This window comes from Staurois parvus, unplaced genomic scaffold (assembly GCF_062004578.1).
Source record: "Staurois parvus isolate SC_StPar_1 unplaced genomic scaffold, SC_StPar_1.0 ptg000025l, whole genome shotgun sequence".
NCBI lineage: Eukaryota > Metazoa > Chordata > Amphibia > Anura > Ranidae > Staurois > Staurois parvus.
Window position 1 is genome coordinate 30,265,995 of NW_028317821.1, and position 15,746 is coordinate 30,281,740.

Here is a 15,746-nt window from a genome sequence, read left to right on the forward strand (position 1 = left end):
GTGGGGGGAATAGTGTCCCAACATTGGTGTCAGTGGGAGGAATGGTGTCCCATGATTGGTGTCAGTGGGGGGTGGAATAGTGCCCCATGATTGGTGTCAGTGGGGGGTGGAATAGTGCCCCATGATTGGTGTCAGTGGGGGGTGGAATAGTGCCCCATGATTGGTGTCAGTGGGGGGTGGAATAGTGCCCCATGATTGGTGTCAGTGGGGGGTGGAATAGTGCCCCATGATTGGTGTCAGTGGGGGGTGGAATAGTGCCCCATGATTGGTGTCAGTGGGGGGTGGAATAGTGCCCCATGATTGGTGTCAGTGGGGGGTGGAATAGTGCCCCATGATTGGTGTCAGTGGGGGGTGGAATAGTGCCCCATGATTGGTGTCAGTGGGGGGTGGAATAGTGCCCCATGATTGGTGTCAGTGGGGGGTGGAATAGTGCCCCATGATTGGTGTCAGTGGGGGGTGGAATAGTGCCCCATGATTGGTGTCAGTGGGGGGTGGAATAGTGCCCCATGATTGGTGTCAGTGGGGGGTGGAATAGTGCCCCATGATTGGTGTCAGTGGGGGGTGGAATAGTGCCCCATGGTTGGTGTCAGTGGGGGGTGGAATAGTGCCCCATGATTGGTGTCAGTGGGGGGTGGAATAGTGCCCCATGGTTGGTGTCAGTGGGGGGTGGAATAGTGCCCCATGGTTGGTGTCAGTGGGGGGTGGAATAGTGCCCCATGGTTGGTGTCAGTGGGGGGTGGAATAGTGCCCCATGGTTGGTGTCAGTGGGGGGTGGAATAGTGCCCCATGGTTGGTGTCAGTGGGGGGTGGAATAGTGCCCCATGGTTGGTGTCAGTGGGGGGTGGAATAGTGCCCCATGGTTGGTGTCAGTGGGGGGTGGAATAGTGCCCCATGGTTGGTGTCAGTGGGGGGTGGAATAGTGCCCCATGGTTGGTGTCAGTGGGGGGTGGAATAGTGCCCCATGGTTGGTGTCAGTGGGGGGTGGAATAGTGCCCCATGGTTGGTGTCAGTGGGGGGTGGAATAGTGCCCCATGGTTGGTGTCAGTGGGGGGGGGGGTGGAATAGTGCCCCATGGTTGGTGTCAGTGGGGGGGGGGGTGGAATAGTGCCCCATGGTTGGTGTCAGTGGGGGGGGGGTGGAATAGTGCCCCATGGTTGGTGTCAGTGGGGGGGGTGGAATAGTGCCCCATGGTTGGTGTCAGTGGGGGGGGGGGGTGGAATAGTGCCCCATGGTTGGTGTCAGTGGGGGGGGTGGAATAGTGCCCCATGGTTGGTGTCAGTGGGGGGGGTGGAATAGTGCCCCATGGTTGGTGTCAGTGGGGGGGGTGGAATAGTGCCCCATGGTTGGTGTCAGTGGGGGGGGTGGAATAGTGCCCCATGGTTGGTGTCAGTGGGGGGGGGTGGAATAGTGCCCCATGGTTGGTGTCAGTGGGGGGGGTGGAATAGTGCCCCATGGTTGGTGTCAGTGGGGGGGGGGGTGGAATAGTGCCCCATGGTTGGTGTCAGTGGGGGGGGGGGTGGAATAGTGCCCCATGGTTGGTGTCAGTGGGGGGGGGGTGGAATAGTGCCCCATGGTTGGTGTCAGTGGGGGGGGGGTGGAATAGTGCCCCATGGTTGGTGTCAGTGGGGGGGGGGGTGGAATAGTGCCCCATGGTTGGTGTCAGTGGGGGGGGGTGGAATAGTGCCCCATGGTTGGTGTCAGTGGGGGGGGTGGAATAGTGCCCCATGGTTGGTGTCAGTGGGGGGGGTGGAATAGTGCCCCATGGTTGGTGTCAGTGGGGGGGGTGGAATAGTGCCCCATGGTTGGTGTCAGTGGGGGGGTGGAATAGTGCCCCATGGTTGGTGTCAGTGGGGGGGGTGGAATAGTGCCCCATGGTTGGTGTCAGTGGGGGGGGTGGAATAGTGCCCCATGGTTGGTGTCAGTGGGGGGGGTGGAATAGTGCCCCATGGTTGGTGTCAGTGGGGGGGGGTGGAATAGTGCCCCATGGTTGGTGTCAGTGGGGGGGGTGGAATAGTGCCCCATGGTTGGTGTCAGTGGGGGGGGTGGAATAGTGCCCCATGGTTGGTGTCAGTGGGGGGGGTGGAATAGTGCCCCATGGTTGGTGTCAGTGGGGGGGATGGAATAGTGCCCCATGGTTGGTGTCAGTGGGGGGGATGGAATAGTGCCCCATGGTTGGTGTCAGTGGGGGGGGTGGAATAGTGCCCCATGGTTGGTGTCAGTGGGGGGGGTGGAATAGTGCCCCATGGTTGGTGTCAGTGGGGGGGGTGGAATAGTGCCCCATGGTTGGTGTCAGTGGGGGGGGTGGAATAGTGCCCCATGGTTGGTGTCAGTGGGGGGGGGTGGAATAGTGCCCCATGGTTGGTGTCAGTGTGGGGGGGGGGAATAGTGCCCCATCGTTGGTGTCAGTGTGGGGGGGGAATAGTGCCCCATCGTTGGTGTCAGTGGGGGGGGGGGGGAGGAATAGTGCCCCATCGTTGGTGTCAGTGGGAGGAATAGGAAAAAGTGTCAGTATGCCGTATACCGGCGTATAAGACGACCCCCGGCTTTTGAGAAGATTTTCAAGGGGTAAAAAGTCGTCTTATACGCCGGCAAATACGGTAGTTTCACTTTCTTCTTGTGCAGATCTATTCCACTCCAAACAATCAGAAAAATATTGTTTCGATTCTATTCACTGAACTTCTTGAAACTTAGCACTGAAGGGGTTGATTCTGTATTCATAGGTTTGTAGAAGTTAGGATTAAGGTCTTTTTCTTAACTCTGTTCATGTTATAACATTTTTGCTGTGGAGAAGAGGCATGTGATCTCCGCTGAGTCAAATTCAGTTTTGAGAACTGCAAAAGTAAACCAAGCATCTGTGATAATATCTTGTAGGCAGAGAAACTGCCCAATAATCTTACAAAAACCTCTAGAAGAGAATGACATTGTGAATGGATTCATGGAATTTATTTACCAAAAAAATTAAACATATACTGCCTTATTATACTAATCTTTATTTCATTATGGAATAACCTTTGGATGGTAATATCTTTTCCTCAAAAAGCATTTTATTTAAAAATAAAATTAGATTTTTTTTTTATTTAAAATCGGATTTTATTTTTTTTTTTTTAAAAATCATTGATTTTTATCCACCCTGGTCTCCTCTAATAATTCAGTTTGGAATTCTGGAATTTGCCAGCATGTGGCACTGCAGGGCACCTTTACAAAGCCTGTAAAAGCCTAGGAATTGTGGCAGGGGAACTTTCAAATCAGTATGGATTTTCCATAAACGTTGGTAATTCCTTTCTTGTACAATTCAATCTTCTACAATTCAGAGTTTTTTGCCTGTTTTGGATTGTCTTGCTGAAAAATGTAAGCTAAACTCTGTGCACCACAATTTTAGTATCTTTCAGTAGCTATTCATTACATTGTGACCGTGTGCATCACACCAGTGCCATTATCACAGGCTGTGCTTTGCGAATGGGATCGCTTACACAGGGGGCTAAGAACTGACACCAACACTGCTATTGATCATAGTTTGGGCAGGTGGAAGTACATCAGAAGCTGTACCCACCAACATAAATTATAGGCGTATTTTTGTTTGTGCCATTTCGAGTATGGTCCTTTCACACAAGTGTTCTGATCAGATACATCTTTCAGTTGTTTATGTGATCTGGTAAAGGCTCAATTTTAGTATATGCGCCAGCATTCGTTTACATCCGCCAACCTATATTCTAAAATTGAGCTTCTTTTCAGATTTACCTTAAATACGGAGGAGGATCTGATCAGGAACACTGTGAAAGGAATCTACTTGATTATCATAAACAAAATAAGCTTACAGATTCCCCCCGAGTCTGTCTAGATCTGAAAAGGTTTTACTGCCTTTTTTTTTTTTTTTTTCTTTGGACCCAAGTGTTACATTGTAGGTAAAAGAATGTGAATGAATGTGCATCCACTTACATCTCTTTACATTCACCTGTCCAGCGACCTAACTTGGGTCTCTTTTTCATAATTATTATTTTACTATTTACTGAACACGGTTCACTATTTTTACATTTGTTCTCCACAGATAGGGTGTTCATGCCGAGGGAATAAGTGCTGGAGTGTCACATGTAGACAATTTCTGCACTCTTGTTCCCCTGCCTCATTTGACATGAAGTCTCATCTTTTCACCACTGTTTCTTTTCTCAAGAGATTTTAAGTTTCACCTCAATTAAGCCAGCAATATTGAAATTGTATGCTGGATTGAAATTCAGCTGATTCAGCAGGTACCAGCCAAATTTTGATCCATGCTTTGGCTGAGTGGTTGTACAGAATTCTGTGTACTGATCAACTTCTGTACAACCACCTTGTCTGATATTTGCCACTCGATCGTCGCTGCACGCTATAGCCAGCAGAACTGATCACTGTATTTTGTCAGCAGGAAAGTCTCCCTGCTGTCAGAATACAAAGGCTCAGCAGGGAGGATTCCCCTATCCACCACAAATGTGTGAATGGGTAATCCTCTATGGGCTGCTTTTAGTTCTTGCTGCTGCCTAAAGTCACCACCAGCCTAATTTTGTAATTGTTACATATCCCATGGAACCTTGCTGCCTGCAAGCAGGGATTGCTGTACTGACTCTTCCTCCATAAACTTCTACACTTCAGCACCTCTGTATTTTAGAAGGCAGACTCTGTCTTGTGGGTTGACACTGATGTGTAGCAGAGTTGACAGTGATTACGTGTCACAGGAAGTAAATGCCTGCAGATCTTCACAAAGTTAGTTTACAAACTTCAAGATTGTTCAGATTAGTAGGAGTAGGCTAGAAATAATTGAAATACCATGTGGAAATAAATATGATTATACATTTTTCATCAAAAATACTTGAAAGTGAAAAAAATTACATTTTTAGTTATGAGTAGCACTGTAACGAATTGAAATCATTCACATGGAATCTATAGAAGAGGACCCTCCATCCATGTCACCCGCTGGGGCTTAATCCTAGAGCAATCAAAATTGTTTTGAGCGATTTGGGTCAGCAGTGTCTTTTTATGTTTTGTTAGTTCATATTTCATTGAAAAATAAAATATGAAATAAATAATAAATATTTTTGAAAGTTAAAAAAAATTTGTATTTTATAATTTTTTTTAAAACTAGTCTGCAGGGCATTGCACCTGATGCTATCCGCATATTGCAGGTGCGGTGTCAGGCTCCTGCGCACACTGCCTACAGCTCTTTTGCTCATACCTCTGTACTGGCAGTCATTTTCAGGGCTTTAGGCAGTGTGAATTAACTATCAGTGTGCTCATCAGCATGTCTGCGGTTAACCCATACTCAAGTTTGTCTGCTGCAGTTGTGGATGAAACTTGTAGTTTTTCATTGAAAAATGTGGATGAATGATGACCCTGTGTGGCCGGAACATGTACAGCCGCGACATATTCAAAATATGACAGTGGGTGCAAGTAGAACCACAACCTGCCTACTGTTACAGTGAGGGGCGGAACAAGAACATGTTACATCCTAAATGCAGGTGTAAAATGTTCTAAAAGGTGAACTTTAAAGATGCATGGTTGATTCGTGATCAGATCTGCCTAAGGCTAGGTTCATACCTAATGCAGTTTGCGTTTGATCTGTTTCTGCAGTGCTTTTTGCTGGGCATTTTTGCACATGCGTCTTTTATGCTTTTTAATGCCTTTTGCATTTTTTCCCAGGAACTTTTGCTGTTCAGATAAAACATCATAAAAAATGCACTACATGCATTTATGCAGCATCTCCATTGAAGTGTGTTGAACCAAAAATGCAACATTTTGCATTTTAAAAAAAAGTCCCTGACCCTTGCCAAAAAACACACCGGGTGAAAACATGTCCCATAGGAAATCATGTTAAATGGACTAGTACATTTTTGCAAAATGCAAACCACACTGAAAAATGCTTAGTTGTAAACCTAGACTAAGAAAGCCTTTGAGCGTTTATACCCCCTTCCTGCCCAGGCCAGCTTTCAGCAATGTCGAACTTTAAATGGCAATTGCGCGGTCATGCAACACTGCACCCATATGAAATTTTGTATCATTTTTTGCACGCTGTGACAGCGTAAGGAAAGTGCAGCTGATAACCGGCAACTGCATTTACCCGGTGATCTGCTGTGTCATTGGATACAGCTGATCACGTGGTAAAAGGCCGTTGTGATTGGCCTTTTACCACATCACGTGATCAGCTGTGTTTGTAGGACACAGCGATCATGGAGATCGGCGGGGGCACGCAGGAATCCGCGTTCTGGGAGGACGTAATATGACACCCTCGCTGTAACAGTCATTCGTCTATAGTGCGGTTGGCAAGTGGTTATGCAAGGTTAAAAAGTTCTGCCATGTGACCATGCATCTCTTCTTCCAGTTAGTGAGGGGTGGGGTTACAGGACACACAACTGATAGTGTAAAATCATATGGCAATTTTATTCATGAAAAACAGTCCATAAATTACACTCACATTCTGTAGTGTCAAAGCCGACACTAGCTTGAATAGTGTATACAGCACATTCAGTGTCAGCTGATGCCGACAGCTCACAGGGCACAGTGACGTCACCCCAAGGCTCTACCCTACGCATTTCGTCACTTGATGTCCTCATGGATGTAATTTATGGACTTCTTTTTGTTTTTGTTTTTTTAAATTGCTGTACGATTTTACACTATCAGTTCCCTCTCTTCCTTTTTATGAGCGTGTTTGATGTCAAGAAGATATTAATGTGCATTGAATCTCCTCCTAATTGCCGATCATCAGTCTGCAGAAAGTTGCTCCCAGAGCGAAAGTGTGTGTGCTGGTTTATAATTTGACCAGCATGTTGCTCTGGTGAGTTTATTTAATTCATCTGGTGGTGGATTTTTCACGGTTTTATTTCAAGAATTAACAGTTTGGAGCACTGAAATTTAAGACACACCTTTTTTCTATATTAGTTTGCACATTGGAATTTGTGTAGTTTTTTTCACGTATAAAATTTTTTTTTTTTTTTATACCTACTACTACAATACTACTATTGGACATTTTTTTTGATGTTTTGATATTATTGATTTTTTTTTAGAGTATATGTTTTGCTTACTATGATACTGGATAATTCATTCAATGTCTAAACACACAAAAAAGTCCCAGGTGACACTGGTATATCCAGTTTAATTTGTTGCATTTTGTTTTGTTTTTTTTTGTTTTTTTATTAAAGATGTATGTTGTGCTCTTAGTACCTGTGAGCAAAACTTTTATATAAATTTTTTTTTTCACCTACATTTTCAATTCTACCTTTGGTTGTTTTCTGTCTATACTTGTAGGCTGACAAGTGCTTTTTAGCTATGATGGTTATTTTTCCATTCTGTAAAATCCCCAGTATTAAAGATTAACTGGAGCTGCAGGCACTTGCACATTTTATGCATTCCATGTTATCATGTTTGCATGACTCAGAAGGCAGGCTTATCTTGATTTGGCTGGAGATTCAGGTTCAAGGCTCCAAATTTATGAATTGTGCAGGGTGTAAATGATTGATCTGGGAGTGAAGCATGCTATTGGTTGTGTTTCTTTGGCAGTATTAAACAAAACTTGAATTTGAATGTTAGGTTGCATAATGGAATTGGAGTGCCCCTTATACAGATGGAGTTCTAGTCTGTTACTGCTTGAATTGTGTCTTTCTAGCACATGTCCAGCAAAACCTGTTAAATCTGACCTTACAGGCAAACCTATAAATATACTTGTGAAATGTATATGGGAACTGGTTTAACTGATAGAAATCTGTAATACTGTGCAGCATTTTTTGTGACCCAGACACTGCTACCAGTCATCACAGCTAGGTCCTAGACTGCCAGTGCAGAAGTGCAGTTTGGTCAAAACACTCCAGCTTGCTGTTTTGGCTATGAGGTCAAACCTAATGCTTTCACTCTTGTTAATGAGCCCACTCTTGGCACGTTCACTTCAACAGAGCTCACTGCTGCCAGTCTCTCTCCCACAGGAAGGGCAAAGCAGCAACCAGCTACAAAACAGAATAATAAAGTGGGGTGGCAGTCTCTTTTTAAGGGGAGTTCCCAGTGCTTGTCATAACAAGGCATTTTTATCACGTCATCAGCCATTTTAAGCTGGAAGTTGCACAGTAATTATGTCAGATCAAGTCCAGCAGAGCTGCAGTGTACTTTGTCTGGTTTTGGCAAAGTTGCATTTGATTTGGCATCATCGGTGTGTGATTTCCTGCTGAGTTTGTGATGTATGGTTGTTCTCCCTTTTGGGCATCACCCAGAAATCTAGAGGCAAGGGATTTTTTTTTTACAGATTTAGAGCAGTGACATCTCTGTACATGTCTACAAGTATGTGGACAGCAGAACACCTTGTTACATGTATTGTGGTGTGTTTGGTCAATGCCATGTAAAGTTTCTCCTGAAACACTGAAGTTACTTGGTACATACCCATTTTACGATAATAAGCAACCAAATTGTGGGCAGCTCATGCATACAGATCTGCATAGCAATTGTCTTTCTTGTGAACCAAATCTTCTCAGAGGTATTTTTGTCTGTAGAGGTGCATTGCTTCTGTAACCTGCACGGTGTCCATAACAAACATTGTTTACCATGGAAGTGAATGGTAGCTGTCCAGCCTGATCTAATTAACCTGGGTTCCAAAAACTTGTCTAAAATGTTTTCAAGAATTGGCTTGTTTTATCAAGGTATACTATATCTGTGGCTTAAACATCATTTCACATCTTTCAGGAATACTTTCTTTTCAATATAATATAATACAGTACAATCTTCGATACAGCTTCAGTACTTCATACTTCAGCACACCAACAATCGTGTTTGGTTTTTCCTGATGTTAGCATATACAATATAGAAATTCTATGTATTTTTTCAGTTTCTATTTCGCTTATTAAAAGGTGCAATTTAAAGCATGATTTGCTCTGTTTCAAAAAAAAGTTAAATTTTTGTTTGTTTACTGCAGATACTGTTGGTCAGCAGCAGTCGTTACCCTGATCAGTGGATCGTACCAGGAGGGGGAATGGAGCCAGAGGAAGAGCCTGGTGGAGCTGCAGTCAGAGAAGTGTATGAAGAGGTAAATGGAGGCTTTTATGTATGCTTTTTATAGAAACCTAGGCTAAAAATAGCCATCATGTTTCTCTCAGCATAGGTATCGTTTTAGACAGCCTTTACTGATGTAGATGTTGTATTTAACTGTTGATTTTTTTTGTGCCACCAGTGTAAGTAAGGAAACATAAAATGGCTTAAAGGATCAGTAAACACAAAACGTTTATCAGTCTTACAGTACAGGACACAAACTTGATATTCATAGACCCTGATTCATACCTTCAGGTAATTGGACACTGACAAAGCTTTTGAGGACAAGTCCCTTGGGCGTCCCTCATAACCCTACCCCACTCTGTGAGCCCTTCGTTTTATGCTATTCTAGCATGATGGACCTCTTCTCCCTAATGGAGAAATCACTTTTACCTTAACTAGTTTATTATTTTACTTTAGATTCTTCAATCAGCTGTTCATTGTCTTTCAATACAACAATAGAAGAAGTGCATGCAGATCCATTGATTTTGGATACAGTAGAGAGGTATTCAAACACCTGTCAGATATTTTTTTTTTTTCTGTCTGCTCCCTTATAAGAGAATCACTTTTTTCCCTGGTAATTGTTACTGAAAGTGCAAGAAAATCTCTCAAATTTTTGGGCTGTCACCAGAAAAGGAGTGGAGGAAAAATCTTCCAATGGTGACAACCAGGGATTCATCTACTTTTTGGAGGTATTTGTTTTTTCTCCCTTCCTATCAGCAGCTGCTAGATTTATCTGGATTTGTTAGATTATGGATCTCTCTCCAGTCATTGAGCATGATCTACCATTGCTTGATGGCCATGTAAAATTTTAAGTCTCTCCAGTTCAGCCTGTGAGCGCTGATTTGTCTTTCGGAAGTTTCTCCAGTCTTTTTTCAGCTATTGGTAGATTCACACCAGATAGTCTGAAAAGCTCCAGTTAGCCAAGCATTTCATTATGTATAATGGTGGTCTCTCTTTGACAGTCTTGCCGTCAACCATAACTACTGAAAACTGGAGAGTGCAAAATCTGGTGCAGCTGTGCATGGTAGCCAATCAGTTTCTAATTTCAGCTTGCTCAATTCAAGCTTTGACAAAAAATAAAAAATGGAAAGCTGTTTGGTTTCTATGCAGAGCTGCACCATATTTAGCATTCTTCCGTTTTAGCAAATCAACCCCTTGGAGTCAACATCAAGGCTGCATACTTCCATGTACCTATGTTTCCAGAACAAAGTTTCCTACTTTTTTTGCTTTGGGTTTCCTATACCACCAGTTAATTTCCTTCCCCTTCAGCCTCACTTCTGCATTTTAGGTGTTAACCAAGATGCTTGTCCTATTAGCCCTCTTGCATTCTCATGGCATCTATTGGGATACTAAGATAACCTCTGATTGAGGTAACAGTCTATGCAGACTCTGTTAGACAGGGTGGCTTTAGTTCCCCAGAAGTTGCAGCAGTTCAAGTGGATCCTGGACCTTCAGAAATTGTCACAGGAGCCAATTCTTAGTTTGGAGTATCTGGGTCTAGTTCTTGGAGTTTATGCCAGAATTTTTATTCCATTTGAAGAAAATTAAGTCTCTGGTCGTAGATCAAGCTTCTCCATTCAGGAGATACCAGACTCTGCTTCTGCATGAGCCTCCTTTCGAGGCAGTTCCGTTTGCCCAGTTTCACTCAAGACTTCTACAAAGTACAGATTTAGATGTAAAATATATAGACACAGTGCCAATAAATTATATATAAAGCTGCAAACCTAACCATAGAAAAGGTAAGTGACAAAAAATATATAAAGGAATGCGCTAAATACCAAATCACATGAAAATGCAGATAAATACATAAAATAAAAAATATATTTATAAATGTCCATAATTCATATAGAAGTCCAAACACCAATATAAGTGGAAAAAAAAAAAATCTCTTAAACAAGAAAAAACACTGTTGCAAAAATCCACCACCGAATGAAATGGGTAAACTCACCAGAGCTATTTGCTGATCAAACTATAAATCAGCAAAAATAGCAATTGCTCTGGGAGCGATGATCTGTTGGAGTATCCAGGAGCAATAGACTGCAATCAACCAAATCGGCACACATGGAACAGCCTTAACTGCAAGTGGTCATCTTGCCTTCATAACTTTGAAAATGGAATCAAAGAAGAGTATCATGGTGCAGTATGTTAAAAGAAAGATAATTTTTATTGTAGCCTTAAATATGCACTCACAAGAAAGGTGTCCAACTGACACCAGCAATATCAGTCTCAAAAATCTAAAGCAGGGACGAGCCTCGCTCACCGCAATCACAGCCGACAGTCTCGAGGAGTGTCTTCCACCCCTTGACGTCGGATGACGAAACGCGTAGGGCGGGGCTTAGTGGATGGGACGTCAGGACACTCCTGCCTGCATTTTTACCGTTCTTTCTGCCTGAAAACTGAAAAATGTCCATGGCGTCCAAAAAGCGTCCCTTTTATGTCAAAAGCGGTTTTAGACCAGCTAGAGAACAGCGATAGTAAATTAGAACTACTTGCAGAATTGAGTGATGATTCGTGGGGAAATTCGTCATCAGACACTGAAAACGATTTTGCGACTTTACTCCGTGATGTGCGAACTTGGTGCTATATTTCATTGTTTTTGGTTTGATTATATTTAATTTTTTATTATAATATTTTTTTTATGATTATTAAATTATACTTTATGATTTCGTGTTTCAAATTTTAACATACCCAGGATGTTTACTAGACTCTTGTTCGGACCGATTTCATTGAGTTATTCCTAAAAATTACAGACCTACAATAAAAAAAAATACATATTTCCATGCAAAAAGTACCGCTTTGAGCACAGAAATATGGACATAATCAGACCGCTAGGGAGGCTACAAGTCAACAGCTACAATATTTTTATAGCTGCTGACTTTAATTTTTTCTTTTAAACAATGGATATAGAGATATAGATATATATTACACAATACAAACCAGAGAAAGAAAATATAAAATTACCACATAGAAATATATAAAATGAAAGATAAAGGCAGACAGTACAGACCGCATACAACTATTCAGCACGTGAATTTAAGAAAGCATCAACCAAATGCCTAGCATATAGTAAAAAACTGAGTACACATTCAATTCCTCAAATTCTTATTACCGTGAAGCAGAAAGAGGTAATTTAGCAGCTGACCTTGTGGATGAGGCCAATGAAACCTAATAGGTCAAGCATCTGAATTACACTCAGCATCACTGCCGACCTGTAAGCGTGCTCCCACACTTACAGGTAGGGGAGTCTGTAGGAGTAAGGGCTTTGCAGAAAGCAATCCTATGGTTGCGCAGCTGTTTGCAAAATGTTGTAATTTTTTTGTTTGTTTTTGGTAACTTAACTGCTTCCCGACCGCCCTATAGCAGATATACTGCTACAGGGCGGCACGGGTGCGCAAAATCACAATTACACTGCGCCCCTACCCGGAAATACAAAATCACACATATATACACATGTGTGTGTATATGTGTGATTTTGTATTTCCAGGTAGGGGCGCAGTGTAATTACAGTGTAAAGCACAGACACAAGCAAAACGGCACACAGTTAACCCCTTTGATCTCCCCTCATGTTAACCCCTTCCTGCCCAGTGCCCTTAGTACAGTGTCGGTACTTTTTTTTTTTAAAGCACGGATTACTGTATTGCTGTCATTGACACCAAGTCAGTTCCCCCCAGTGTCAGAATGCCTGCCGCAGTCCCGCTATAAGTCGCTGATTGCCGCCGTTACTAGCAAAAATTAAAAAAAATTAAAATTCCAGCATCTATACCGCCATTTGTAAAAGCTGTAACTTTCATGTAAACCAATTAATTTACACGTATTGGGTTTTTTTTTTTTTTTTTTAGCAAAGACATGTAGCAGAATACATTTTGGCCTAAATAAATATTACGAATATTTTATTTTTTTTAAAACCTTTTTACTGGACATGTTTAATAGGAAAGTCAAAAATATTGGGGTTTTTTTCCTCAAAATTGTGAGGGTTTTTTTGTTGTTTTTTTTTTTTGTTTGTTTGTTTTTTATAGCGCAAAAAATAACTGCACAGGCAATCAATTACTGCCAAAAAACTCAATTTGTGGGGGGGAAAAAAGGACGTAAATTTTATTTGGGTGCAGTGTTGCATGACCGCGCAATTGTCAGTTAAAGTAACGCAGCACCGTAACGCACAAAGGCCTGGTCAGGCAGGGGGGTAAATCCTCAGGAGTGCAAGTGGTTATTATAAACAGGAGCACCAAGGGATACATATGACAAACGCAGTATTACAGGACAACTGTTGACAAATGGGGATTCTCTTGCCAATTTATGGATGTAGGCAAAAAAAGATCCCGTTGGGACCATCTATAATATCCCAGTATGTTCTGATATTGCCATGTCTTATTAGCTCTAGACAGAGAGAGGTCAGCTTGGACAAAAAAAACAAAAAATCGGATTCCTCCAGTGTCTACACCCCACTGCTGAGAAGGGAGAGTTGGCAAATATTTGACTGGTTGCTAGCACTAATGGTCCAGATTGACTTCATTACTTTAATTGCTGGACTCTAATCTAGTGTAGTTAGACAAAAGGAACTGGTGATCAGTTAATGAAGATTTATGTCTGGGGACCCAAACATCAGTGTGTGTGTGTGTGTGTGTTTTGTTTAGGTGGTGTAACAAAGTTTTTTTAAAATGCCCCAACGATTTGTTAGAGGTTTTCATTTACAGCAATTGACTCATGGGCAACACACCCAAGAAATTATACCTTTTTCAGCATCTGGGCTATTGGAATCTCCCTAAGAAACACTATTGGCATGTAGAAGATTGTGGTCTGTTTCCTTGCAGTGTTATTGGATGCCCAAGAGTACACTATACCTTGTGTTGGTTTTGTATATGTTAAAGTGGCTGTAACCTAAAAAAGAATGCTCCTGTCCCTTTTTAAGGCATGATATATAGCCTAGTGCTTTTACAGTGTTATGTCCCTTTCCATGTTCTACAATACCTGGTTTATCCTGCCTTTTCCTGTGTTCCCCCATGTGAACTGACCACACTAATAATGGCTGCTGATTCATGGTAGCATGGTCAATTTACATCCTTCTGTCATCCTGCTTCTCTCCTCAGCTGACTGCATCTCCCCCTCCCTTCCTGTCATTTCCATAGTTCTGTGTGAACTGTGAAGCTGATCTCCTCCCTGCCCCTCCTGCCTTGACTCTGTAATACAATTCCCCTGCAGCTGCTCCTCCCCTCCCTTTAAGGTGGTTGTAAAGTGTAATCTATTAAATACTTTTTATCCTCTGTTTTAGGTCCCTATTAAGTGTAGTGATTTTTTAATTATAATGCTACATACCTTTTTTGCACAGCACTACTCTGCAGTCATGTGTCTTCCCTCTGCCATCTTGCATACATCAGAAGGGAATCTCAGCCCCTCCCACTATACTCCTTTTAGATCAGGAAGGAGAGCAGAGGGAGGATACATGACTGCACAGCACGGTGCAAAGAAGATATGTAGCATAATTTAAAAAAAAAAACATGCCGCATTTAACATCGACCTAAAACAAGATAAAACTATTTTATAGTGCTGACTTTACAACCACAGTCAAGCATATTGATGTCTGTAGATGAAAAAGACAATGTCCGTTTTGTATAGGTAACCCCAATGATTTGGTATGGTTATCAATGAATGTAAGTTAATCTGGTGTGCTTGACTAGTCCAGCAATAAGTTATCAAACGTCTTTACAGTAAAATATCCAGGCCAAGTGCAGAAGAATAAAAGCAAAGGACACCGCACCTCTAAGTGTAGACTGTATAACAATTTAAATTAAAAGGTAAGTATAACAACTCACATCTTCGTATAGTGAAACGGGCTCATAGGGATAAAAAGCAGTACATCAGACACTGGATGTAAGGACTATATATATATATATATATATATATATATGTGTGTGTGTAAAATGCAGCGCTATTAATATATCATAAATGGTGAAATGATAATAAGACACAGTCCAGTGAAAGGTGCTTGTTGATTCCCGGTGCAAATGGTAGAAATGCGCACTATCCAGAAGCGTATAGGTAATACGCATGTGAATAAATATCCTGAAGATTCCCCTCTCCTTTCTGGTCTGATCACGGGAATAGCTGAAAAGAATGAAGATCAAGTGCCCTCGTGTGGTGAAGATGTGGTCCAGCAGGTCAGAGAAATCTTTGCCAAGATGTAGTTCCCCCTCTCAGAAGCTGACACAGGAATCACTCAGGGCTGTAAAGGTTGAAGAAGCTCCTCTGCTGCCACTTCCAACAATGTCTCCTCTCTGCTCAGGACTGTAAGGACTGTTTGGGAGAAGAGGAACCTGGTCGGTCAGCAGGATTCGCTGCAACAGGCATAGATGGTAAAGCCTGGCTGGGTCTCTAATATGTCCGGAGCTAGTGGCATTGGGTGTCTGACGTCATCGGGAGGCGACGTGTTTCTGAGCATGCGTGGGAACCAGCATGGGCCGATACGCTTTTTCATCTATGCCTCACCTGTTGCAGCGCCTCCTGCTGACCGACCGAGTTTCTCTTCTCCCGAGCAGTCCTTACATCTGGCGACTGACTTACCGCTTTTTATACCCATGAGCCTGTTTTCCTATACGAAGATGTGAGTTCTATTTGCCTTTTAACTAAATTGTTATACAGTCTACACTTTGCTTTTATTGTTCTATTCTAGAGTTTGCTTCACTCCATCGCAGCCTGCCCGAGTGGATTGCCCTTGTCCT

The 15,746-nt window shown here is 42.6% G+C and overlaps 1 protein-coding gene across 2 annotated transcripts in view; it reads left to right on the top strand.

The window, feature by feature from the left end:
- Nucleotides 1-15,746, top strand: part of NUDT4 (nudix hydrolase 4) — a 72,491-nt gene that overhangs the window by 33,778 nt on the left and 22,967 nt on the right. For both annotated transcript variants that reach the window (XM_089652666.1, XM_089652667.1), the window contains exon 2: nucleotides 8,918-9,028. In XM_089652666.1, coding sequence (XP_089508792.1) covers nucleotides 8,918-9,028 — 111 coding nt within the window. The remainder of the gene's footprint in view (nucleotides 1-8,917; nucleotides 9,029-15,746) is intronic.